General features: G+C 40.0%; 1 protein-coding gene across 2 annotated transcripts in view; it reads right to left on the reverse strand.

Moving 5' to 3' along the window:
* Nucleotides 1–27,252, reverse strand: part of LOC150090548 (uncharacterized) — a 449,422-nt gene that overhangs the window by 50,005 nt on the left and 372,165 nt on the right. For both annotated transcript variants that reach the window (XM_090371399.1, XM_090371407.1), the window contains one exon: nt 17,400–17,888. In XM_090371399.1, coding sequence (XP_090227525.1) covers nt 17,400–17,888 — 489 coding nt within the window. The remainder of the gene's footprint in view (nt 1–17,399; nt 17,889–27,252) is intronic.

Consider the following 27,252-nt stretch of genomic DNA (forward strand, 5'->3'; position numbering starts at 1 on the left):
AGAAAACTTTGTCCGACTATATCTTAATTCCCGAGTCCTTTGCTTCCTCTACTTTTTGTAATTCAATTTCACCAAGTGAAGCTATTTATTAGTAAGCACTTGATTTTCAATGAATGTGTCAGCTACAGTGAAGCAGTTTTGTTTTTGGAGAAATGTGATCACCACCTAAGGATGTATAAGGAGGAATTGTTTTGCTGTAACACACATTAGAACCAGAACGTTCCCCACCCCCCCTTTCTTTTTCCTTCTGTCGTGTTCAAGACCCAGCTCTCAATTTATGGGATCCAGTAGACGCCCATACCCAGGATTCTAGTACGAATCCATGGTCTGAACTGACGTTTTTGCTAAGTTGTTCCAAAGGCAAATCTTTTTTTATGGGGGAAATAATTATTCCTGTGGATCCACTCTTATCTAAGGGAGCAATTTTTCTGCTAAGCCATACTGTGCGGACCGTGATGGTGGTAGACTAACCTGTAAGACGTGAGAAAGGAGCGAGATCCGGAGACACGCGAACGAGGAAGGTTAATCAAAACGTTTGGGGGACTAAACTGAGGCTTGCCGGCAATTCTAATGGACCTGTTTCGAAGTAGTCTCTTTGGCACTATTATACCGATTCTAATACTTCTCTAAGTATTCCTGATAGGCATCAGCACCTTCGCGGATAGCTAAATGTCAATCACTCCTGATTAGATCACGAACGATTGAATCATTGGTTTTTGAAGTTGAAGTGCAGCCAGAGAGAGAGGATTATCTTCGATTGACAAGTGGCCCTTTTTTAAACTTTGTCAACTATTGAAAAGTCCTCGAACGACATGTAGCATCTCTAAAAGCCGTTTTTAGCGTTTCTGTTGCATTTCTCCTAATTTGAAACCAAATTTGATGCTTAGTAAAATCACTCATTTTAATCACTCAATGGCAAAATACCTATTCACCTCGCGCTAATTCAGACCAGCAGGTTTATATGTTACATGTCTAGATGAGGCACAGAAAATGTTGCGACAAGTTGCAACGACGCCATAATTTCGGATATAAAGTCAGTCCATGAACTTTTTAATCGCACCACATAATAGCAAACTTGTTTCAAAATGACAGTACGCGTTCTTTCTTTCGTGTAACTATGTGACACCTTGGATCTCTATTTGAGAGATTTTCTTTCGCAAGGGGTATTAGAGTAAATAGTGAGCGGTATTGTAATTCTGATGAATAGTCTGAAACCAGTCATCAGAAGCAAACTGTGCGGACTGCTGTCAAAGATTGTCGTCCGTTTATAACACAATATATTCTCGGGAGGCTGTAAAAATGTAAACCCCTGGCTTTTTGGCCGTGAAGGGCATTAAAGATTCTCTCTATATAATCGTCTACGACTCGCGAGACAGTACCCTCTATTGCATGTGGAAGTAATCCACAACAATACCAATTTTTATACTAAATTCGAGGAGTGAGGTACGATGAAAAAGCTCCGACAAACAATCAGCCAAAGTTTTTGAGTTTTCGCAGCTTTCAAAAAGGTAAATCACTAAAAAGGCGTGTACTAAGAAAGATGTTGAGAAAGAGCATAAGCGATTTTCACTGTAAAGAAATAACATTATAGAAACCAATTGTTTTCCTTTGATTCGTCCTCAATGTATTTTAAGTATTCCATGCGATATGTTAAGTGCAGTATGGATATTTTTCTTGGGAGAGAGAGAGAGAATAATGAATTTAGGTTGCAGATACTACAGGATTCTCAAATGCTCCTGAAGGCACAAAAATCTATAGGAAAAGGTTCTCTTTTGAGAAGAGCGTAGTCTGTCAAGCCTTGGATTGCCACGTGACACAAGGTTATCCAAGGCTGACAGACTGGGCCACTGCAGACTAGATCAATAGTCACTACTCGCTCTAATGTGCAGCTACAGTAAATATTCACGGGATCACCAGTTTAGCTCACAAGTAAGAGTATTAAATTCCTAAGAAACATAATTCATGAATCTTATTGAAATGAATTATGATTTACCATAGATAGTTTTAGGAATTTTTTTTTTAAACTACACTACTACTGTACTTTCAAATAACAGCAGTTTAGAACTACATGTTATATAAATAATAGTAATACTGCAGGCATATATAGAAATTTGCAATAATAATAGTGATGAGCGCTGAAATTGACTGTGATAATTAAGTACATTAATGTTCTGGAAAAATTCAATGAATGCCTGTTTTCGCATTGGGGGTGGGGAGCACTTTTGGGCCTTTCCTTTTTTTTTTTTTGCCATTTTAATCTTATATATTTGAATTAGCATATAGATTTTCCACTGACACTAAGAAGCAGTAAATAGGAAATTTTGAAAAATTGGTGCTTGTTAGATCGGTAAATTGACAAGTCGTATTTTTCTCGGTTCCTTTTCAATTTTTGGAAAGCAAAGTTTTTGATACTGTAAATAACGAACAGGGCCATGCAAATGGGGGAGTGGTGCAATGGAAGCGCCGCACCAGGGCCACCAATCTAGGGAGCCGCAAAAGTCTCAACATAAATAAACGAGGCTCCTTAACCCCTTTTGCATCCGAGTCCAAGTATCTTTGCACGGCCCTGAAAATGAACGTGGGATATAGAAAAGCTGTCTTTATATCATCACTTCATTATGCGAAGTGATGATATAAGGACAGCTTTCAAAAGCATGGGAAACGACAAATCAACTATGCATTTGATACGGTTTGTAAGCCTTTTTATAGAGCCTAAGTGACGTGCTTGGGGAATTCAGACTGTCTTACTGTTTTTAGGCACGTTAGCATGTATGCGTAAAGCACCAACTGTCTTCGGCATATCCGTCTGCATGTAATAACTCTACTCTTAATGAATAGATTTTCATAAAATTTTATATATATATATGAAAACCCCAAGCACGAGAGGTATTAGAACCTACAGTACTCAGTACCGTGCCTGAGTTAAAAGTTGAGAAGGTGAAAGAAGATACTTGCTGACATTAGACTTGAATTTCTGTAGATTGTAATTTTCAGGAAATACGCATGCCGAGAGGTTGTTCCACAAAAGGGAAGTTGAAGGAATAAATGAGGAAGAAGAAAAGTTGGCTATGAGAGTTTGATGTCGGACAGTAAAAGAAGACTGGTTGCAGCACGTGTTCGGATTGGTTTGGACGAGAGAGCGGGAATTATAAAGCCAATTCAGAAGAACAGTGCCCATGGAAGCATCTATAGAAAAGGCATGCGGCTGAAACAGAACATTTATGAGACACAGTAGAGAGACTTAGAGATCGGTCATTAATCAACCTAACTGTCCTCATTTGAATGAAATCTAGAAATGTGAGAGGTTTTGGGGACACCACTCCAGATATGGGAACATATATTCGACTGTAGGGCAGATTTGCTATTTTGTAGAGGCAACAGTTGTTTGGAAGAAAACACCAAAAGTGAAAGAGAAAACCCAATTTTTTAGATGCAGAGGAAGAAATATATGTGATGTGCTTATGCCAAGAGAGAGTAGAAGTCAGGGTAATCCCTAATACAGATATGTGATCTTGTCTAGAAATATGAATGTCATCAAAGGTAAGCATAGGAGCAGAAGAATCTTTGTTGTGAGATATAACAGAGCACTGAGTTTTAGAAGGATTGAAATCAAGTAAGTTATGTTTTCTCCACTGGAGAATTACCTAGAGATCAGCATTTAAGGAACTGATAGTGCATATTCGAGAAGTTGAAGCTGTTTGTGCAGGGCAAGGTTTCTCAAAACTAGAAGGTGGAATGAAATGTGCTATCATTAGCAAATGGATAGGATTTCTGGTCAATTAGCTATGGATAGGATTTCTGGTCAATGGAAGGTCATTAATATAAAAGAGGAAAAGTTGGGAGAAAAAACTGAACCTTGGGAAACCTGCATTTAATGGAGGTCAGAAGACAGAAAGCTGCCTACCATCACCTGCAGTGAGCGGTCGTAGAGAAAACTGGATACCCAATTACAAAAAACAGTTGGAGTTGGCAAACCATAAGGTGGAAGCTTATTTAGAAGACCTTTATGGCAAACACCATCAAAAGCCTTTGAAATGTTAAGAGCAACTGCATGAGTTTCACCAAACTTTTTCATTGAATTTGTCCATAGATGGGTAACTAAGCCATGTGTCTCTTAATAGAAGATATGTCTAGCCTTCCCAAATTTCATTAAAATACGACTAATAGAAATCTTTCAATTATCTTATTTATTTATTTTTATTATTTTATTTATTATTATTAAGGGCTATTATATATACCGTATATCAGGGGTGGGCAACTTTTTTCGTCAGCGGGCAGAATGAAATTTTCGCATCATGATGCGGGCCGGAATAGATTGAACGATTTAATAAAAAAAAAAATCAGAACCTTATATTACTTGAATTACCAAATTATTAATGTATTTTTTAAAAAAATATCTGAATGTCCAATTATCATTGAAAATGCGGCATTCGGCATAATTTTTCTTTTTTTTTTTTTAATTGGCTCATTTTATGGGCTATAAATTATATTAAATTAAAAATTGTAATAATTAGAAAAGGCATAAAACATAAAATATCTCGCACCAATATTATTTTTTCCAATAAGAATTCAAACCCAAAGGAACTTCGTTCGATCGATGCTACAATAATAATTAAGAAATAACTCTTTGACGCTGCGTAGAATCACTTGGTTACTGTTGTACTGGCCGCGATTCCCGATTGAACCGAATTAAGCCGAACGTTTACGGCGAGTGTAGTCAGGTATGGATTTTCTATATTTATGCATTTACCGAGGGGTCCGGATTCAACATCGTCGCGGGCCGGCTGTTGCCCACCCCTGCCGTATATAGTAGCTGAAGCACTGATATGGGGTTTTTTTTTTTTTCGTGCGCTGACATAAGTCGTTGCTTTCGTATTTTTTTTTTTTTTAAATATATATATATATATATATATACACACACACACACACACACACACACACAGGTAGTTCTCGCCTTTACAAGTTAAGTCGTTCCTAGCGCGCGCTCGTAAAGCGGGAATTTTTATCCCATTGACATGAGGTTAAAAATAGGGATTACATTCTCAACGATGAAATTAGTTAGTTAATTAGTTTATGTTTAAACAATGATTGATTTATCGAAAGAAATGAAAACGTAGTCTGTAAAATCAGGCAAATTATAATAAAAGAGAAATTATTTACGATTTACAAATGTTAAAGAATGTTTATTTTTCATCATCATCCACTAAACGCACACTCGTTGATCACTCATTATTGGCTCGGCACTCGTTGGTTTGTTGCACAAGGAGTAGTCTTCTTTAGAAATGTTTCAAGAGGCGTTTATTTCCAAGATAATCTTCTCTTTTAATTATAAATTTCACGATTGCATGCATAAGCATTTTTTAACGGCACACACAAATTGCAACTAACACGATTCGCGTGGAGTAACAAGTTTACGAAGCTTAAAAAAAAAAAAAGGAATGAAGAGAAGATTCCGAAAATTTATTTTTTTTATACGATTGAAGATTTCAGTAGGGGAAACACATTTCACAATAATAACAGAAAAAAACCACACAATTCCAGCAATCGGTATTTTCTCAAATGCAAGAAGATAGAGTTTACTACCCGTTCATAATTGCTTGCAGTAACAGAAAAACCCAATAAACCGGAAACCGGTTTTATGGTCGTGACCTCCAGAAATGTGCTTTTGAAAAATATCACAAAGGCGTTTAAAATTGATTCTTATAACGGAACATATGATAACCATGAAAGTGTAGTGCATTTTAGTGATTTGAATCGGTAAATAATACAATTTACAAACCACGCTCATGACCTTTTATACGCTCGTGACCTTAAAAATGACATTTTAGAGAGATAACTTTTTATGCAGCGAAAATTTCAACTTGTGAGATCTTGAAACGAATTCCAAAAAACAATGCGTTATTGGGTTCACATTACGATATTTTAACGATACGATGGTTTCTCTAAAAGTACCCGGCTATCGTAAAGCGGAGTACACTGTATTGTATAGCTACGCACATGGTTTGGAATGTTGTATTTATGAATGTTTAACATTCATTTTTTGAATTAATGTTCATATTTTCGATTTTGTTGATACTTGATACTTGGAAAAAAAAAAAAAAACTCGTAAACCCGGGAACTCGTAAAGCAAAAACTCGCAAAGCGAGAACTGTTTGTATATTATAAAATCATGAATTATTATATTTGCTAACACGCCTAAAATACGAAACGAGTTAGTTAAGGTAACGCGTTGTGTGCATTAACGAACTTGTTTTTACATATGCCACAGGTTATTTACTTGTATATATCGTATATTGTAGCTGTAAACTGGATATGTTTCTCCTGTGAGGCAGTTGGAGTGAATGGACAATATGACGGATGCCCAGAAACAAAATGTTATTGGCTCGCACTCATACGTCTTGGTTTTTGACTTTTTGTTGTTATAAAGCATGAATTATTACTATTGCTAACGCATCTGAAATGTGACACACTGTGTATATTAATCCCCAGGAACTGGACGCTGCGCAGGAAGCTTATCGACTGCTGAGAAACCGTTACACACTTGAAATTCGCAGAAGCAAGAGAGATCATGGAGGACCCTGGTAACTTCCACTGGAAACAGCAACCCGTGGGGAATAATCTTCCGCATTGTAATCAATAAGCTGCCCAGGAGAGAAATCTTGGACTCCTTGCAGAAACCCGATGGAACCTTCACCACCTCTTTGACTGACTCTCTAAATAATATTCTTGATGCCCTCTTCCCTCCGGAAAACACAGTTAAGTTCAGAGCAAACACAAATACAGTAGTAGCCAGCAATGAAGCCTATGCACCAGACAACACAGAAGAACCATTTACCTTTGCAAAGATGAACCTAGCCCTAGCAAAGACAAAAGAAGGGAAGACCCCTGGCTCTGACCTCTTTGAAGTTGACGTGATTAAGAAATTCGCAGAACTTTATCCTACCACCCTACTCAGTCTTTTCAATAGATGCTTGGCTGACGGCTCCTTCCCTGCTACCTGGAGAGAAGCTACGCTCAAATTAATACTTAAAAACCCTGAAAAGCCGACTCATCTTCCTACCTCATGCAGGCCAATAGCACTGCCCTCTGTTCTCGCTAAACTTCAAGAACGACTCCTCTTCCGCCTTACTGACTGTTACAATGGAAGAAAAAAAAGGAAAAAAAAAAAAAAAAAAACTTGCCTCAGCATTGCAGTTTGGCTTCAAGGCGGATCTCAGCTTAGAGGATGCCGTCCATAAGCTCATCTCTGAACCCAGTGAAATGCAGCACAAGTATACCCTAGCCATTATGGTGGATTTCAACCAGGTGCCTTCAACCAGCTGTGGTGGCCCAGCATTATTACGAGGCTACGGCTGGCTGGAGTTTTTTTTACAATCTATATGAGAGTAAAAAATCCTACCTCAACAACAGATTCGTCCAAATTGTAACCAATTATCAAAGAGTCTCCAGATGTGTTACCCAGGGTTGCCTCCAGGGCTCTATTCTGGGACCATTCCTGTGGTCAATTGTCCTGGAGTTTCTGGAGATGGATTTCGGCGGGATCTTACTCCTGGCCTTCGCTGATGACCTTGCTCTTGTAATATACTCTGACACAAGAGATGGACTGGAAGTGAAAGCAAATCGAGCTGTCGGACAGTTGCAGAATTGGGCCTCACTGCACCAACTATCTATCTCGAGTGAAAAATCGAAGTTCATCCTGTTGTAAGGGGACGTTCAAATCTGCAGACCCCCAGTCATGAAGATTAACAACATACCAATCAGATTATATACTGAAGTTAAATACCTAGGCCTCCTCATAGATGCAAACCTCACCTTTCATCCTCACCTAAAGTAACTTGGCATTCCATTAAAATAAGAAAATACGCAGCCATGATGAGAAGAATAAGCCGGGCTGACTGAGGTCTGAAGCACAAGGCCCTCTCTCTAATCTACAAAGCGGTATTTGTACCGATTGTCTGCTATGGGGCCTCCATATGGTGCACTAGAGCAACACTTGAGCGGAACAGGCGTAAACTCCATTCAATTCAGCGATTTCTGCTTCTGTCTGTTACCAGGGCGGGCTGCACAATCAGTACCCCTGTGCTCCAAGTCATCGCAGGATTCATGCCCCTCTACCTGGAGACCAAAGAAGAAGCATGGGAATTAATGGAAAACCCAAAGATTTCAATCCTTGGACTGAGCGCAGAGCCACCCAAAAGTAGGGACCCATCTATAGTTATTTATGATGTAAACAAAGATATTACCGCATCAGAACTGACAGAGGAAATATATCAAAAATTTCCAGGGGATATATCCGGAAGGGAAATCGCAACAATTAATAACTCCTAAATACGCCATCAAATCAAGGGTTGGTTTTAGCAATAACTGGATAGTAGAAGTAGTGCCGGAAGCCTGGCAAGTAATAAAAAATCAATCAAGAATCTACATAGACTGGGATCCTGTCGCTTCAGGGAGCATGTGGCTGTTCCCAAGTGTTACAAATGCTGCAAGGTCAGCCACACATTCCACACTTGCGCACAGGACGTCGTCACTGCTCTGAAAAGGGGCATGACTACAACGCTTGCCCAAACAAGAACCAAGACCCTGTATGCGCAAACTAAGTCGCAGAAATTAAACCATAATCACTCCATCAGAGACCCGAAATGCCCGATCTATCTGAAAGCCAAGAGTGTCTACCAAGGAAGATTTAACTATGGGGACACGAATTAAAAACTTTAATTCCACAATGATAAAGATCTTCCAGACAAATGCAACAATGGGCCAGAGCAGTGGCCGACCAGGTCAGAGTAAAAGCAGAGGAGGAAAATGCAGAAATTATACTACTCCAGGAGCCATATGTACATAAAAAGCTGGTCAGGGGCTATCCACTGCACTTAAAAATTATTCAGACAGATGAGGATACCCCGTGGGCGGCCATATTGATCAGAAATCAGAACATCACGGCCACCAGAATCATGCTGTTCTGCACGACCTGGGCCGCATGCGCACACCTTATCACAGCCCTGGGCGCCTTCTACGTGGTGGCGCTATACTGCCGACCAGGAGAAGAAATAACCTTCGCAATAAACTACTTACGACGACTTTTGGATACACTGCCTAACCAAAAAATTATCATCGGCGCGGATGTCAACTGTCGTTCGCCAGCATGGCATAGTACTACACCAGACAGAAGAGGTACCAGAAACGGCCAACTTCTGGAGGACTTCCTCATGGGCTCCCAATTTGCTGTTTTAAACCAGCCACATCATCTGCCAACCTATTGTAATACCCTGTGGGAGACCACGATCGACATCTCTCTGGAAACAAGAAATCTTGCTGGGTTCGTAACTGATTGGAGGGTCGAAGATTCGTGGACCACTTCGGACCACTGGGTCATAACCTACAAGATAACAGGAGTCCTAACAAGAACACCACTAGCCAAGCAGATGACAAACGGATACGCTATCACAGTGCCAACTGGGAGCTCTTCAGAAACCTACTGAATGAAGCGGTGGAACACAATCCAGGAAGTTTAGATCCGCAAGCCGACCCGGACGTACTGCAAGATAAGACAACTAAAATAATCACAGATACAAGCAACGAAGCTATCAAAAAGAAGAACCCGAAACCTGGAGCAACCCCTGGTGGACTCCGGAAATCAGTGCCCTCGCAGAGTAGTAACCAAAAGAACAAAGGAGTTTCAACGAGCCCGCAGGACGTGGCCAGAAGCCGAAGTGGAAGCCCTCAGGCAACATTATAGGGAAGCCAGAAACCGATACACGGACGGCATCCAGAAAAGTAAGGAACGAACTTGGGAACGCTTAGTGACAACAACTGTAAATGATGACCCTTGGGGAACAGTCTACAGGGTTATCACCAACAAACTCCATAGGGGGGAGGTAGTGACTACCACACGAACCCCACAAGGTCAAATGACAACAACTTGGGAACAATCAGTGGACAACATCTTGAATGCCATATTCAAGGAACCGGCGGTCCCAACTCTACAGGAACAAAATCATCTCTGTCAAGAAAACCTGAACTACAATACACAAATAATGGAGCCCCCCTTCACCATGGAGGAGCTCAGTACTGCTGCCGCCCAGAGAAAATGTCCCGGCCTAGACATGATAGAACCCGAAATACTTAAAAAAGTAATAGAATATACACCACAACTTCTATTGACCCTGTTCAACAGATGCCTAGAGGTAGGGAAATTCCCAACAAAATGGAAAACGGCCAACATCAAACTTATCGTCAAGAGTCCGACTAAGAAATCAGAGTGCCCGAAATCCTACAAGGCCCATCGTACTTTCAGTAGTTAGCAAATTATTTGAAAGGCTACTGCACAAACGAATCCTCCAACACTACGAAGCAGCTGGCCTCCTAGCTGGGAATCAGTTGGGATTTAAACCGGGATCCTCCACAACAGAAGCCCTCAGAAACCTAACTAACAAGGTCAAAGAATGTGACAACAAATATTTCCTATCGTAATGTCGATTGATTTTGCCGGGGCGTTCGACTCACTCTGGCGGCCGAGCGTCTTGGGCAGACTCAGGAAAGCTAAAATACCCATCAACCTCTATAAAGTCATAGAAACCTATCTCTCACAAAGAAAAATTGAGATAAAATACTCCATACAAAAAGATCGCAAGAACAGTACACAGAGGATGTCCACAGGGGTCTGTATTGGGCCCACTCCTCTGGAACTTGGTATTTGATGAGTTCTTGAGAATGGACCTAGGCGCAGGCCTTCGCAGATGACCTGATTTTGACAGTGCAAGCAAACTCCAGAGCCCAATTGGAAATCCTAGCTAATCAGGCCCTGCAGATACTCCAACAGCGGGCCAGGAAGAATTTCTTAACAATTTCACCGACAAAGACATTGGCGGCGCTGCTCAAAGGAACCCTGCAACTGAGACGACCACCCCAGATTAAGATTGATGGGACAACTATCAAGTTTGCTAGTCAACTAAAACACCTGGGTGTCATACTAGACAATAACTTATCCTTCCAACCACATCTCAAATTCCTAAGACAAAAGATCAGAAACTACTCTGCCATGGTAGATAGGGTACAGCGAGACTGGGGTCTCAAAAAGCGTACCCTAGCCTACAACACAACCTTCCTCCCAATAATTACATACGCTTCAGCAATCTGGTATGACAAAAACTGCCTTGGTCGTAAATAAGAGAACCCTGGATGCAATTCAACACACCATCCTCCTCACTACCACCCGCACCTGCCGAACGGTGAGTAACCCAGCGCTTCAGGTGATAGCAGCAGTACTTCCACTTGATTTTGAAATCGCAAGAATAGGACTCCTCTACTATTTATCTAAGGGAATAACCACCACTTTCTTGGAATTTACAATAGACCCAACAAACAACAATAAGGCAGAAAAGATCTGGCTTCAGTCTCACCTGCTGCAGGTGTGGCAGGACAGGTGGGCAGAAACAACCAAAGGAGCAATCACCCACAAGTTCTTACCGCAACTTGAAAAAATCTATCCAAAATCGCCTACTTGGTTCTTTCCGGGGTTGCAAACAACATACTTGCGAACTGGATACGGCCCCTTTAACGCAAAGTTAATGGACTTCGCCCTTGTAGAGGACCCATGCTGTACATGTGGAGAGATCGAAACCTGGGAACACCTCATGTACGACTGTTCGCAATACGAGTATCTTAGGTGCATTCTAATCACGAGTATAAGATACCTCCCCAGAGGGCAAGAGTTTCACCTACTGGATTCAGAGGAGGAATACAAAGCCCTGACCAACTTCGCTCAAGAACTTTTCTCAAGAAGGAAAACGCTATATGCAATACACTAGGAGTGAAAGACGACCAGCCAGATAACAAATCAAAACATCCTTTAGGACACACCCCGGAATGAAAATTATGTGGAAGCTACTAGCTGTCTACCAAGAAACTCTGCCTATGTTTCAACAAATATGAGACCTAAGTGAAACTGACAAATATACTGAATGAAGATAGAGATCCAAAAACAAAGACATTCAACTTGGACGGGACACTATCCCACGAGTGACTCTACTACCGGACATGATCTTATGACTACACTACGACTGATGCAGCCTCACTGCCATGTAGCCAAATGGCGATCTCTACCAGCTCCCTTGCCTGGTACCTTTTTTCCTATCCCTGGCAGGGGAGAGGAGGAGATGGTCTTCCTGTTTCCACTCTCCCCTACCACCCCATATATTTCGCCTGGTGAGGCATGGGCATGCCTTACTGACCACCTGGGGTTGCCTTCCCTATCGACTCCATACTTTCCTCCAGTCTTCAGTCTCTTCCCCCTACTCTGACTAATACGCCAGCGTAAACCCCACATAACTAATCAAAATTAACGATTTCTAAACTGAAAACTGAACTATATTAACCTCTCCTGGCTTTTCTAAACTTAAGTGTCCCCGTTTTTTTTTTAAGGTTCTAGCCACCGAAATCTCAGGAAATTAGGTGGCAGGATCTTCCAGAGTGCATATAAGCTACTGGGTTCCTGGTCTGCCTCCACGGGGCGTAAGTGGGGCAACGTTGGGCCCCAACTGGGGTTTAGGGGCTAAACGACCAGAAGAACAACGGTACATGACACTAAACGATCCAAGACCCACACAATTTTAAATCTCTGGCATTTACAGCGTACTGTAACACACCACAATGTAAACTACGCGGAGATGGGGGAAACCCCTGGTGCCGCTTAACCCTAAACACACTTACACTTACCTGGAAGTACTGAAACGAGGCCTCTACCAGCGCTGTTTTTGTTGTTATTTTGGTTTTTAGGAGCATTAGCAACTAAGGCCATATTGCTCCGGGATATGCGGTGGTCATTTCGTGACCTTTCCGCATCCTCCGTATTTGGTGGTGACGGGCTCGAACCCCGGTCTAATCAAGAAGCGTGTGCTACGCACTGCTGCTCCTTCCCACCTGGCTACGGAGGCGCCTTCTACCAGCGCCACAAGAAAGATATTCCCACCCAACTACTGGATCTGCATCTGGACCTCACAAATGACCATAAGCAAGAAAAAAAGGCGTGTCACCAGCCACCTGCAGCGTGTATGGCAGGAGTCTCGGAATGCAACAAATAAAGGAGAAGTAACTAAGAAGTTCCACAATCGCCCATACCTATCCCAAGCCTCCTCCCTGGTATTCACCTGGACTGCAGGCAACCTTTCTCTTACTGGGCATGGTCCATTCCAGCAAAGGTTAACAGCACTCGCTATCAAAAACAATCCTTACTGCCACTGTGGAAACGAGGAGTCCTGGGTCCACGTCATGTACGAGTGCCCCTCATATGATGATTACCGCCTACGATTCTTCACCGAGATGCAATCCAACCCCTGCCAACAGGAGCGCATCCTCATAAACGATGAAATATCTTATGCGGCCTTCACATGATTTTCACAGGCAGTTGTTAACACCAGACGGGTTTATCACACCCATGACAGGCCTGATAGGAACATTCCACCACCATTGCAAACCTCATAAGGGGTAGAATAAATGCATTATCCACATCTTACTCTAATTCCTAGCGTGCAGGAAATTATAGCAACCAAGCTGTCATGCAAACCCCACTCTGGGATAGGATTATGCTGATACCCTCTTGTGGGTGCTGGATCTATGCTGCTGGCACTCTGCTGTGTGCGGGATATCCCTTCAGAGCGCAAGGCCAATCACGCTCATGCGGGGGCACTTACCCCTATGACTTTAATTCCCTATACCCTCTTCGCCTTAAATCACCGGGTGGGCCCTTCACCTTGGTCCATCTCTGTTTCTTACCCTACATTCTGACCCACTCTACTCCTACTCTAATTCCTAATGTGCTCTCTTCAACAAAGTGTTTTTTTTTTTTTTTTTTTTTTATTTGGTCTTTGTTAGGAAGCTCAGGCGACCCTGGCAGAGACCAGCCAGAGTATAACCGGCAGCCTCGCTCACCTCCCAATGGTGGTGGCGGGCAACGTAGGATCCCACTAGGAGCCCTGCGGCCAAGCAGCCAGAGACAACAACAGAACAAAACACAGTACTTCATAAACCAGACATTACATTTCTTTCTGGCCTTTGCAGTTGTTCTGCATTCAATCACAGATTATATACGGCGCAGATGTGGGAAACCACCTGTGGCGCCTGACCCAAAATACTATGCCACTATGCGTATATTAATTAACTTGTTTACTTTAGTTTAAAAAAAAAAAAAAGGTAAAGTGCAGCCATTATCAACCCACTGCAGGATGGAAGCCTCCTCAACAATTCATGCTGAGGGAAATGGACCATAATCTGCCACGCTGGTCCAGTGCGGGTTGGCAGATCGACCGTATTCAGCAGTCAGGGGCTTGAACCCCGGTCTAATCAAAGAGCGGTTGCTACTGCACTCCCGCTCCTGACCACTCGGCTGCGGAGGCACCCTTTAATTCAACAGTTATTTGCTTTCTATTTTCGTAGCAAATTACAAAGGAAATGAAGTTATTAGACTGAACAGTTTAAATAATTTGGTAGTGATGCCTACACACGGCAGTCTTGTTTTGTGAAGTGTACGAAAAAGCAGTAAATTTCTGTTAAGTGCTTTGTTTTCCCAACGCTTATAATCTAAACATAAATGCATTAGCAATTCGAAAGACTGGGGATAAGACAACGTGCCTGCTTGCTACATACTTTGCATAGCATTCCTGCGGAAACTGTAAAACACCTCTTTTGTGAGTTTATTTAAAAAAAAAAAAAAAATAAATAAATAATAATAAATACAAACTGTCTGGGTGCTTGTTATGCTCTGATGCAGATAACTGCTCATTCTTGCTTTAATCCTGACATGCTTTTGTCCTTTCCTGCGCTAATAATTGACTTAAGGTTGGACTCGGGTTTCTGATAGTGACCTTGTTCGGGTTCCAGAATTTTCACTATCGATATTCATAGGTGTTTTGTTTTGGTTCAGTGTCCAGGCTCTCCACCCATCACTGAGTCCAGGGAAACGCCCACTAAACAATAATACGCTCGGAAGTGGACACCAGGGATGCCAAAGCTGGACCACCCTGGACAACACTGACCTGGACCAGGATGGTGTCCCTGAGTCCGGGTTCTCGGATCATGGCTGATCCTTTCACTCTAGCTTATTAGCAGAGTGAACCTGGGCTAAAGTGGTGCGTTGAAGCCGGTTCCCCCTCATCTACCAGGATCCATCTTTCCGAATTTCCACGAGTCGCAGCGCACGACAAACACTCATATGGTGTTAACCTAGAACCCAGGCTGTGGGCACTGGGTCTGAGTGATGCTAATCTGGAAGGAAACAGCATTACTGGGAGTGAGCCTCCTCTTGCCACTTGCAAGTACCCATATAGGGTCCTGTGTAATGGTCTTGGAATACTCTTAGGGAAGAATGAAGGTCTCTGACAGACCTGCGAATGACATAATACACAAACGTTCTTTCTTTAAGAGCGCAGCAGAAAAACGAAGACTTCAATTTTCAAAATGGCTTTGACCCTTGTCACCCGAAAAGAGTTAATTTTTGTGATCCAAAAATATTGAAGTATCTAATAAATCCTGATAATTCACCGGATTTGCATGCGAAACTCCGGAGGTAATAACTGGAGTTATGATTATCATAAAATATCACAAGAAACATTAAAAAACCTGGTGCATCCATGCTGAGACCTAAATCTGTTATATTCTCTTGGATGTCTCACAAAATATTAATTATGGCTTTTTCTTAGTGTCCACAATTTTGAATAATATTAATAAAAAAAATTTAAACGTATTTTTTTTTTTTTTTTTTAAGCGTTGAAACGTGAGCATTGCTATTATTTTCTCCGGTATTGTATGCATCTCTTCGAATACACATTGTAATTGGGTAAATCTAATATGCATCTCTTCGAATACACATTGTAATTGGGTAAATCTAATATGCGCGAATTTTGAATAAATAAAGTGCAATATATCATCTCGTTAAAATAATAGACTTGTTCCAACAACCATTAATTTCAACCAAAAACGGCGCTAATGTACGATTGTACAGGGTGGCCAAAAATTAACTTTACAACTTTCATTTCAAATAATTCCTATAATAAAGACAAAACAATTAATATTTTAACGGAAATGCTTTATTTGGACCTTTGCAATTATTTGTGGAATATAATGTCGGCCAAATGGCCGCCTCTTGCTGCCACACAAATGCGAGCTTTTTCAAGAGCATTTCTCATAACATTTACACAAATTTCAGGCGATATTTCAACTATTGCTACTCGAATATTGTTCTTTAGTTGTTCAATCGATGTTGGCTTAGACACATCCTTTAAGATAACCCCACAGAAAAAAGTCTGCAGCAGTTAAATCTGGCGATCCTGACGGCCAGTCGATGTCACTGCTTCTGAAGATTAATCTGTGTGGAAACATTCTCTTCAAAATTTCGATTGTGGTTCGTGCTGTGTGACATGTAGCCCCCATCTTGCTGAAACCACATGTTTTCCAAACTCAGTTCATCCAATTGCTGTGACAAAGTTCTCGATCGTGGCACGGTAGTGGTCGCCGTTCACAGTTACAGCGTTACCGCAGCGTCTTCGAAGAAATAAGGTCAAATAACACCTCCTGACCAAATTCCACACAGCACTGTCACCCTGCGAGGATGTAATGGTCGCTGATGGATTTTCAGTGCTCCAATAGTGGCTATTTTGTTTGTTAACATAACCGCTGAGGTCGAAATGGGTTTCGTCGCTCGTTATGATTTTCTCATAAAAATTCGGGTCTTCATTAGAGACGAGTAAGATTGAATTACTGTAGTTGCGACAGCGTTCATGGTCCCGAGGCTGAAGTTCTTGAATCAACTGTATCTTATATGGATACATATGCAAATCTTTTTTGAGAATATTCTGCAGAGACGACCGCGAAATTTCAATTTGTTGGGAACGGTTATTCAGCTACACTTTCATGCATTTCTAACGTGGCCCGACCTTGGTCTATCTGCGACAGCACCGCTTTCCTCGAAATTAGCCACTAAACGAATAATTGTGGGTCTGGAAGGCGTATTGTTTCTGACAAGAATTGGATGCAATTTTCTGAGGGTCACCGTTACTGACGATTGATTTTCGCAGTACGTTTTAATAAGAAGACCGCGTTGTTGAATCTTAAACGTTCTATAACAAATTTGCCGTGTCTACACTGCTCGACGATCAAATATGCACTGTAACGTTCGAACCAAACTAAAATGGCGGCCGTTATAAGTTGTAAAGTTATTTTTTGGCCACTCTGTATAATCACATCAAACTTCATATGCAAGTTCAAGATGGGCATGAAACTCAAGATACATAACTTTTTACACGCTAATGCAAACGATTCCGTGTAAGTGCATGGTACATAAAAATGTGCAGTGCACTTACACGGAATCTTACTCGGAAAATCCTACTCGTAAAAATTATACTTACTGATGAGACTGTTCACTGGTAATCCTACCCATTTCATGAATATCTGGAGGTGGTGGAGGAAGAGGATCATCGGATTGCAGCACCTCTACTTCAGTCGTAGAGGGTGGCGGGGGTAAAGGCAGATCAGGACTGGAACATGTGGAGCTGCTGGTGACGGATACTGGCGACAAATGAGCCACTCGAGGATATGTAAATTGCCTTTTCGAAGCTTCTGCAATCCTTTTTAACTCTTCATCATCTTCTGTGTCTGGTGACACGGGCGACGATGGCGAATCGGTGGCTGGAGGAAGGTGTGTTGGGGCAGATGTTACTTGTTTGCCGATTCTCTTAGGGGGAACCTGCGGTTTTTCATTAGTCCGGTGAGAGGAACTCCTCTCTACGGCTTCCACGAGAGTCACTCCATCTGCTGATATTACTTTCACTACGGCAGTTTCTGAATTGTAGACTTTTTGCAGCTGAGCCTTGCGCCCACACTTGTGTTGCCATGAACTGAAAAAGTAAAACAAACCCGTTAAGTTTCCTACTAGATGTCTTGTAAAGGTCGCATTGAATATTTTCATTAGTAAGCTGTCTTTTTTCAGTTTATATGAACCGAATAATTTATCACCTAAGTGCACAAAGTTTTCTATTTAAGCATCACAATACAAGCATTGCGACGGTGCATCATACTGTAGACGTAGACTTCTAGACTAAACTAAGGAAACGCTCAGACCTTTCCTAAGTTTAGTCTATAGCTATAATAAGATACACATTGCAAGGCGTTATAAGTTCTGTATGTTTTGTCGCAATAGCTGGAAGCATGTCTGGATTTCAACATTTCATTAGATACAATTATTCTGTATCTTTCTGAGTTTTTTTTAATTTAATTAAAAAAATAAATTTCCCATCAGCCGCTTGATCATTCACCGACTCTAACCTTGCTTGGATATTGCTGGCTATATGCACCTACTGGAAACTTTGCCGTAACTGTGTGTTCATTGGCCTGGAAGTCGATCAATTTCTCTGGGTAATTTTATTGGCTGGTAAATCCACCTGTCAATCAAATATTTTGACTCAATCTTATTTGCCGTTATAAATAACGTTAGATTTTACGCTGCAGACCTGAAATTGCAGACCTTTTAATCAACGTCACTGATGGGGAACGTGTAAACTACCGAAACAAACCAATGTTATTTGCTGTCAGTGCTTTTCGTTTCGCGTTTAAAATCAAAATCTGCAGACGATCATTTTCGCTAATAGAAAACTCACTTCCTCAGTTGGCAAATTATGGCACCGGTTCAAGGGGATATCCAGCGTATATGATGGAAACGGCATTAAATTTCTTTATATAATGAAGGGGATATCCAGCGTATATGATGGAAACGGCATTAAATTTCTTTATATAATGAACTTTTATTCTTATATGAAGGGTTTCGCCTTGGGCCGTTGAATAGAATTTGGAGAGTGATGCGCGTGACTATCCTGCTGCCGAGCGAGCGTAGTGTCTAACTTGCTTTGAGTTAATTTATACCAAAAACTACAATCAAATAGCTTCTATATATCTATTCAGTGTAGATCTGGCATAATGAATGTATATAAAATATTAGTACTGTATAGTACTAAAATATCTTGCAAGCCACCTAGCCCTATGAGTCCATCTCGTCATTTGCAGTTTAGGATTATCTAACAGCAAGGCCCTACTGTACTTAGTTGAATAAAAAACTGTTAGTTTCGCATATGAAGTAGTTTCGATTAAACAGGGACGGACGCATGGACAGGTAGGAGAAAGATGAACCCAAACAACCACAAGCTTAATATAATAATAGCCTGCTAAAAGGGACTAGACTGCTATCTTAAACAATCTCCCCGGAAAAACCAGTTTGGTTTAGTTACATGGTAATTGATCTTTCGGTTTCGTTTCGCTTAAGGCATTAGTTACGGTTGGACGCCTTACCGTCCAAACAAACGCAGTATACCCCTAGAAATCTCAGGACTCTCGTATTTTTATTTATTTATTATTATTATTATTTTTTGTGTATGTGTGTGTGTGGGGGGGGGGGTCATTAGGTACACTAGGTTAGCACCTGATTATTAAAACTACAAGTTAACAGCAATAAACTGATCAGGTGATATTGGCAACAAACATTGCAATATAGTTAGTCATCCACATCGCTTTCTGAATTGAGACTTGAAGCAAGTGCTCAATAAATGCGGTAATCTGGCGATGCAGATGTGTGGAGATGAGGCATCTGGATTAGTATCCAGACAACCCAGGTAATGCGACGTCTATATATCGCGTGTTCAAAGGCTGGTTTCATGGCGCCCGCTACACCCCCCCCCCAATAATGGGTTCGGTTTGTGAGAGTCCTTGGCGAAATCTTTCCCGCCCCCACCTTCCACACCATCTCATTAATCAACATCAAGCTGTAAGAGGCACATAATAGCTAGCCCCAACAGGATGGGCTTAGAAGAATGATGGGATCAATGAAACGGTAATATACAAGATGCCCAAAACCTGTTACTGAAATAGTTTTTAGTTTCCTGAACCAACTTCGTCATGTTAATCTGCGAAATTAAATGTAATGTAATTATCACGTTTAATTTAGATTAAACGTGATTGTCTAATTTTAAAAATTTTATGTAATTTAAATTTATACAATCGAAATCTCGTTTTCACCTGACTCACCCTCGCATATTGTAGCTTGTTAGTCCATGTGTATTAAATATTAGTTGTCTACTACAACTCTTGCAACCAAAGTTAAGTAGACGTTTTCCATTGTCTTTAATATTTTAAAGTTGAGCATGTATGAAATAATAGCAGAAAATTTTGGAAGATTCACATAGAGTGGGGATCACGCTCACATAGAGCAAGGTTGATTGATTGTTATTTGGTTTTTAGGAGCATTAGCAACTAAGGCCATATTGCTCCTGGGATATGCGGTGGTCATTCCCTGACCTTTCCGCATCCTCCGTATTTGGTGGTCACGGGCTCGAATCCCGGTCTAATCAAGAAGCGTGTGCTACGCACTGCTGCTCCTGCCCACGGAGGCGCCACATAGAGCAGGGATCTTCCAGTCCGTATGAAAAAAATATCTATATAATATCGGTGTAGATATCATAGATAACTCTTAAGAAACTACGATGGTAATGTGGGAGGCATCATTTGCTCTGTATCTCATATTGTGTTCTTCACAACGAAAGAGTCCTTTGCGAAAAGCGAAAAAAAATATAAAACTCATCGTGATCCGAATCCTTTTTTAGCATAAAATTAATAAAACATCATGTAAATATTATGATAGCGTATTTTTTTTCCTTTTACTACAGGTTACGAAGAAAGATATATTCAGCATAACGTATGATTGATTTTTTATTTTATTTATATATATCACACTTCAACTTAAGGAAATTTACAAAAGTGCAAAACTGAATTTATTTATGTACAAATTATTGGTGACGCCTGATGCAGAGCATTTGTTTTGCCATAGGTGTTACAGCATGCCACTTACATCTAAAATTACGTAGGTATTTGTGAAATGAATTTTCATTGATATTTTTACCGTGGTATCCAGGACGTTTACTACTTTGTTTTTTTTGGGCTTTAATTTATAAAGTTTGTTGTGGTGGGATTTGTTCGAAAGATGTGCCAAGCCCTGTTTCTTCCTCCTTTCACTTGATTGCTTTCATTGTTTTAGCATGGTTTTGGGTGTAGAATCGTTCTCTTTTTGGAGATCACATGGTCAGCATTTGATAATTACATGAGCCAATGCTGAATCAGTGGAATCACATAGAATTTGTTGCCATTTAAGAAGGTGCCCAGTCTGCACCTTCACACTGCCTTCATAATTCATCAGGGCTCTGAGGGATGGATGATATCAATATGACAAAATACAGGATAGGATATTGTGGACGACCGGTTGAAGTGAACAAAACTGCCAGGGCCACAGAGAAAGCTCACAAAACTTACCAGTGGCTTGTGTCCCCTGGCGAGTTTCGTGAAGTCCATTTGCTCCTTTTGTCCCTGGGATGAAAAACTTATCTACCTGGGTTTCCGGTTTCGCTAGGGAGGAAAGAGCTTGCCAGTTAGTGTTAGTGGCACACTCCTTCCTAAAATGAAGTTCGGATAAAAACAGAAAACCGGAAGAAAGGAGACATTTCGTTTAGTGATTAAATGAAGTTAACTTTCTTCAGTTAAGAAATTTAGTTGAGACTAGGTTTCCTTATAAACTAGGAAAGGAAGTTTCATACTCAAGGTTCGCTTGGCACGCGGCGGCCCTGAGATTGTCTCACTACAGCCTCGACTGAAATGGCCTTTAAGAATTCCGGCAGAATGTGCGTATTCATATAATTCATGTAGTCATATTAACATGAAAATCGCACTACAGAATACGCCGCAACAGATAGTTCAAATATAGAGAGCATTTGAACCTCTAGAAAATATGGAGTATAGAATACTATCAGTTGAGAGCGCCGATATGGCCGACCGGGCTAGCCGAGTGGGTAAAGTACCTGCCCGGCAACCCAAAGGTCGCGGGTTCGATTCCCGCCTCGGGCTTGGATCAAAGTACTGCAAAAAAAAAAAAAAAACCTTGGGAGGTGCAATATGGCCACAGAAGCCGATGCGCCAACAACTACCAAATCAAAAAAAAAAAAAAAAAAAGCGCCGATATGCCCTTTCCTTCCACACACCCAAAAGCTAAAATCAAAATTATCTTTTCCAAGTGAAGACTTTCCCAAGCTAAGTGAACATTATTATGTCTATTATAATGTTCGGTCAATTTGGAAAAAGTTAAGCAGCTTTTTAAGGAAAAAAAAAAGTCGAATGTGATATCACCTTTGTAAATCACAATACGAACATAATTTATCACAGAATGGGTATAGCTTTTTAAAAATTCAGCTTATTGCCTCCACTGTATTGCAGTGCATTTTCCGCTCACAAAAGGTCAGACAGAGCGTGCAGCAGAGTTTTTGTATTCCGGAAATAAATAAATAAATAAAAAAAAAAAAAAAAAAAAAGGCAGACAACTGCGTTCTTGTTCACCCGAGGCTGAAGAAAGATTCAGCCGGTGGCCGTCGAGCACCAACACTAATTTTTGGGCAGGGGGTGTGAAGCTTTCCCTGATCGATACACCCAAAGGGACCACGCGGCAGAGTACTCTAACAAACCTAATCAGAAATCCGCCAACTACTTGATCTTATCGCGGCACTTGCTCAGTTTTTTCGTTCCTCGTATTACGCGACCACCCGATACTCGGTAACATCCTTAATGCCCCCTTTTTTTTTTTTTTTTTATTATTATCTCTTCAGCAGAATCTTTAAAACAACAGGAAAAGTAAGATGCGTAAAAGAAAAAACTACAATGAAAGTTTAAAGAAAGATGTTAGTACCGAGAACTTAAACCATGATGCCCAACAAAAGCCGCCAAAGAAACTATGCTGCCAACTTACCCGCCATCTGGAAAACGTCTACCCCCACGGAGATTTAATGAAATAAACTACTTTTTTTTTTCTTTTTTCCTTTTTTTAATGGCTAACAAAGCTCGGAATTCCGCAAGGGGCGTAGCTTACATGAAATATGATGATTAAAATAAAACGGGGCATTTCTGGCATATGTTAAAAAGGTTAAAGGAAAACCATGAATTTTACGCGCCTACTACATTTAAATTAAAAGCTATTTCTCAATATTCTGTAAGGTAGGATTATAAATAAATCGAAGATTTTTATTTATTTTGTGTATAAACCATAAAAAGCAAGAAACTGAAATGTGCAATAGCAAATTAAAAATAAATAAATAAAATAGAGCTAGTAACATTTAATCCCGCTGCCAAGATCGATATAACAATGATGGCACAGCTTTACTCATATGCCGGATAGTGGGTTTCCATGGGAATGAATAATAAGGAGATTAATCTTGTTGAGCTGAGAATTGCCTTGGTGTTGTGCTACAAATAGTAGCTATCGAGAAATACGGGCAGTGCATAACTAGAAGTAGAATGGTCTGTGGCAAAAATTTCATTTATAAGCCTTCTAAGAACCCTAGACATTTTGTCACTAATGTCTATTGCTACTGAATACCAGGTTGTACAATTGAGTAACCACACCAGTTTTTGTGTGTCATCAGGCAATACTGGCGAAGTGGCACTTGAATTGCTTGACTGTGCATCAGTATTATAGCTTTACCATTTACAAAAGAACTTGCGCATACGACAATCGCGCATGAGTTGATGCAACATTGAAATTTTAGTTTTTCTGTGGCAACGAAACGTCAATTTTTGAACGAAAGTTAGTTAATATTTTATATATTAATAATTTTAATTAATTAATTAACCATGTGCTTGTTCCAAATTTAATTAAATCCTGTCTATACATAATTAAATCCTACACTAAATTCTACATATTTATATTAACCATATTTATTCTAACGTGATCCTTATTTTTACCTAAATAAATTAACACTGTGTTGGAACCACCTTGTCCATACTATATTAGAATGTGCTAATTTCATTTTCGTTGCTTTTTGGCCTATCACTTTTCTTCTACTATTATGCACAAATATAGAAACGAAGGTTCCTGATACATGGTCAGGTGTAGTCCCCTGAAGAAATACCTGATCATGTATCAATATTTATTTATTTCGGCTGACATCAAATCAAGCATATTTACCTTACTTATATTCGACAATTTTCTAAATGTTTCCCCCATATCTGATGACAGCTATAACACTATCATTTTATTTGCATTTTTTTATTGTATTAGTATTTTGATGTACTAATTTTACTTTACAGTTCTCCCACTTTCTATTGGCTTGGTAATTCAGCCCATAATTCTGTTGATTCATCTTAACCTTTAGGATATTAACATTCTTTCACCTTTCACAAATGTACTACACTTCTTTTTCTACACCCTTCTAGTTACTGGCACTTTGTGTATCTTTCACATCCATTTATGCATACTTTATTCAATATTATATTAATACAAACTTATATATACTCTTGAATCCTTTAATGCTGCTTTGCGCTTTTAGGTGCATCTGTCATACCTGATTTATTAACCTTTTTTTCATTGAAATCATTTCATCAACAGAATAACTCTTCATCATATGAAACTTTAAACATTTTCTTATATATATATATGTGTGTAAAGAAAATTAAAGCACGATTTAAGGCAATAACACCAATGGTCTTCATAGGTTTCTGTAGCCGAGTGGTGAATCGCGAGGGTACAAAGTGTTTGAACCCGCATTACTACTAAATACAACAATGTTCATGTATTCACTTCACCTTTATGAGCTCCCCTGACCTAATGTAGTAGTCCTGGAGTATAAACAGAAAAAGAAAAAAGAAATCTATTAAGACCATCAGTATTCCGATATGTATCCTAAGTTTTCATCACATGATTGTAGCATTCCCCACCCATTGCGCCGGGATATACTGAGAAAATTGAATTTTGCACATCGTTGAGGCAGTTACTGACATTTTTTTTTAAAACCACCTGCATTTTTAATATAACCCCATACTAACATCGTGCCCATTATCGTTTGGATTTTGCTTTTTGTGGTAACAGTAAAGGATGCATGTTTTGTTTCTCATTTAAATAAAATGGCAGTGTTTTGATAAAGTGTTAGAAAAAACTATATAACATAAAATTTTTAGTACAACCGAATAAATGCTCTACGGGTATTCACGAAATGATACAAGTTAATGGAGAAAGGGGAACCCACCTAGAAATTTCCCTATGGGTCCCCCTTCCAGTGAGCCCCAATCAGCAAGATAATATATAGAAGTGCATAAATTTTTAACGTCATGTTTTATGTTTTTTTTTTTTTTAATTTGTGAAAAAATGCTGATAAAAAGTCACATATTTATTACGGTTTTTGTCAGTGGCCTGGTTCAGGTGGTTCAAAGTATATTATGCTGCACAAGCGCGTGCTCACAGGTAGATTTACACATTTAAGGGACTGAAAATCCCAAAGCTCCCGTTATTACATTATAAAAAAGCTATATAAATAAGCTGAAAAAATGAGGACAAACTTTCAATCACTGTTCTTGAAGGAACGAATCTCCCCCCCCCCCCCATTGCATTCACTAAATGCCATTTCATTAAGCAAGCACCACAAAGAATTGGTGCAAATTCTCTAGAATATGTATAAATTTATGTTCAATCGTAACGACTGAATACAGATTTAAGCATATATATATATATATATATATAAATATAAAATATGTTATATGATAGTTATTACAATAATATAATTATAAAAATTACATTTCGAAGTACAAATTATATATACACACACACGCAGTATATAATAATTTTATTCTTTATATAGAGGTACTAGTAAACATCAATTACAGATCACCAGAAAATCAAAAGGATACTGTATACCGTTTTATAATGAAATAAGCATATCAATTAAAAATAATAATAAGTTTAAGTAACTTAAACCCAAATTACGTGGCACCCCTGGAATGTTGTTGCGGCACCCCGGTTGAAAACCACTGCACTAACCCTTCCCCCACGATTGGTGAGGGATATAGATATCTCTCATCTCAAAACATTTTCCAGTCCTTAACTTTGTAACTACCAATCCACCTCTGTGTAGAGCACGGGTGTCTGCGATATGGTTTCATGAATTGAAAACGTTAAATATAAACAACAGACGATTCGGATTGATTCAAATACGAAAAAAGTGGATAAAAGCGAGAAATGATCGTCTGCCACTATTCCGATAGACAGATATTACACAAGTTGATGCAAATGTAGTAAGTTTTGTTGGTTATTGGTGCATCTGCTGCTGTTGTAGCTATAATGCACCTCTTGTGGGTTGCTCTTTCAAGTCTGCTCTATCGCGACTGTAGTTGTTTCTTGCTTGGTGATTTTGTGGGAAAGAAAAATCCAGATTGTATTCATTAGTTTCTGTGAATGATGTATCCTTTGTCATTTAATTTCAACTAGTAAAGGACTTGGGCTTTGGTCACGAATAGTGGCGTAACTAGGGTTGATGGAATTTTTCAAGGGGTGCCGTTTTTTTTTTTTTGCACTGGGCACCATCAACCCTAGTTACGCCACTAGTCATGAACTTAAAAGCTGTTGTCCTTTCATTTATAAAGAGTCCAGTAACAAATAATTACATGTGGCACCAATTGCACTGAGGCGGTTCTATGTACGAAAGTATGGGTAAAGTACGTCCTGTATCTAATCTGGCAAGAGTTACTTCCTCCCTTCCGCCCGATCTTTCTCACTGCATTTGCACTGCATTAGTCCTGGTTTAGTTTATTGAGTTTGATCATTTCATGTCTCTTCCTGCTGTCCTGGAAATTGTACTTTTAGCTCGCATATTTATGAGCATATCATAAAAATTTGAGACCTGTTGCTGTTTTAGTTGTATGGTCAGCTTTTTATTTTCTTTAATTCCTATTTGTGTGGAATATTTTGTGTATTGCTAACTGCGGTTAGCAATACACAAAATATTCCACACAAATAGGATCTATATAGCCTGAACAGTTAGCAAAACATTTTGCATTGCTAACTGTTCGGGGCTATATAGATCCTATTCTGTTAGAAGTTGTTACGATGGTATTGAAAAGTCAGGCCGCTCCTACCTTGATAGCTGTATGTTTGACGAGATAGCTGCTCGTCAAACATACAGATGGAGCTATTTTTGCGTATACAGTATAGCGATTCTGCTTTAAATGCAACACGCAGCTGTTGAAAACTGCTTCTTACTAAGGATCTTTTTTCCCCCCAGATATGGCAGTGAAAGTCGGTTAAGTAACGCTGTATCCCAAAGAGGTTTTTGGTATGACAGCTACTCTGCCGAAGCCAAGTGACCAATTAGGAAGTAGTTTTTTGAAACATTTGCTTGTAATCTAGTCGAG

This window comes from Mastigoproctus giganteus, chromosome 1 (genome assembly GCF_048544385.1).
Source record: "Mastigoproctus giganteus isolate SK-2022 chromosome 1, ASM4854438v1, whole genome shotgun sequence".
Taxonomy (NCBI): Eukaryota; Metazoa; Arthropoda; class Arachnida; order Uropygi; family Thelyphonidae; genus Mastigoproctus; species Mastigoproctus giganteus.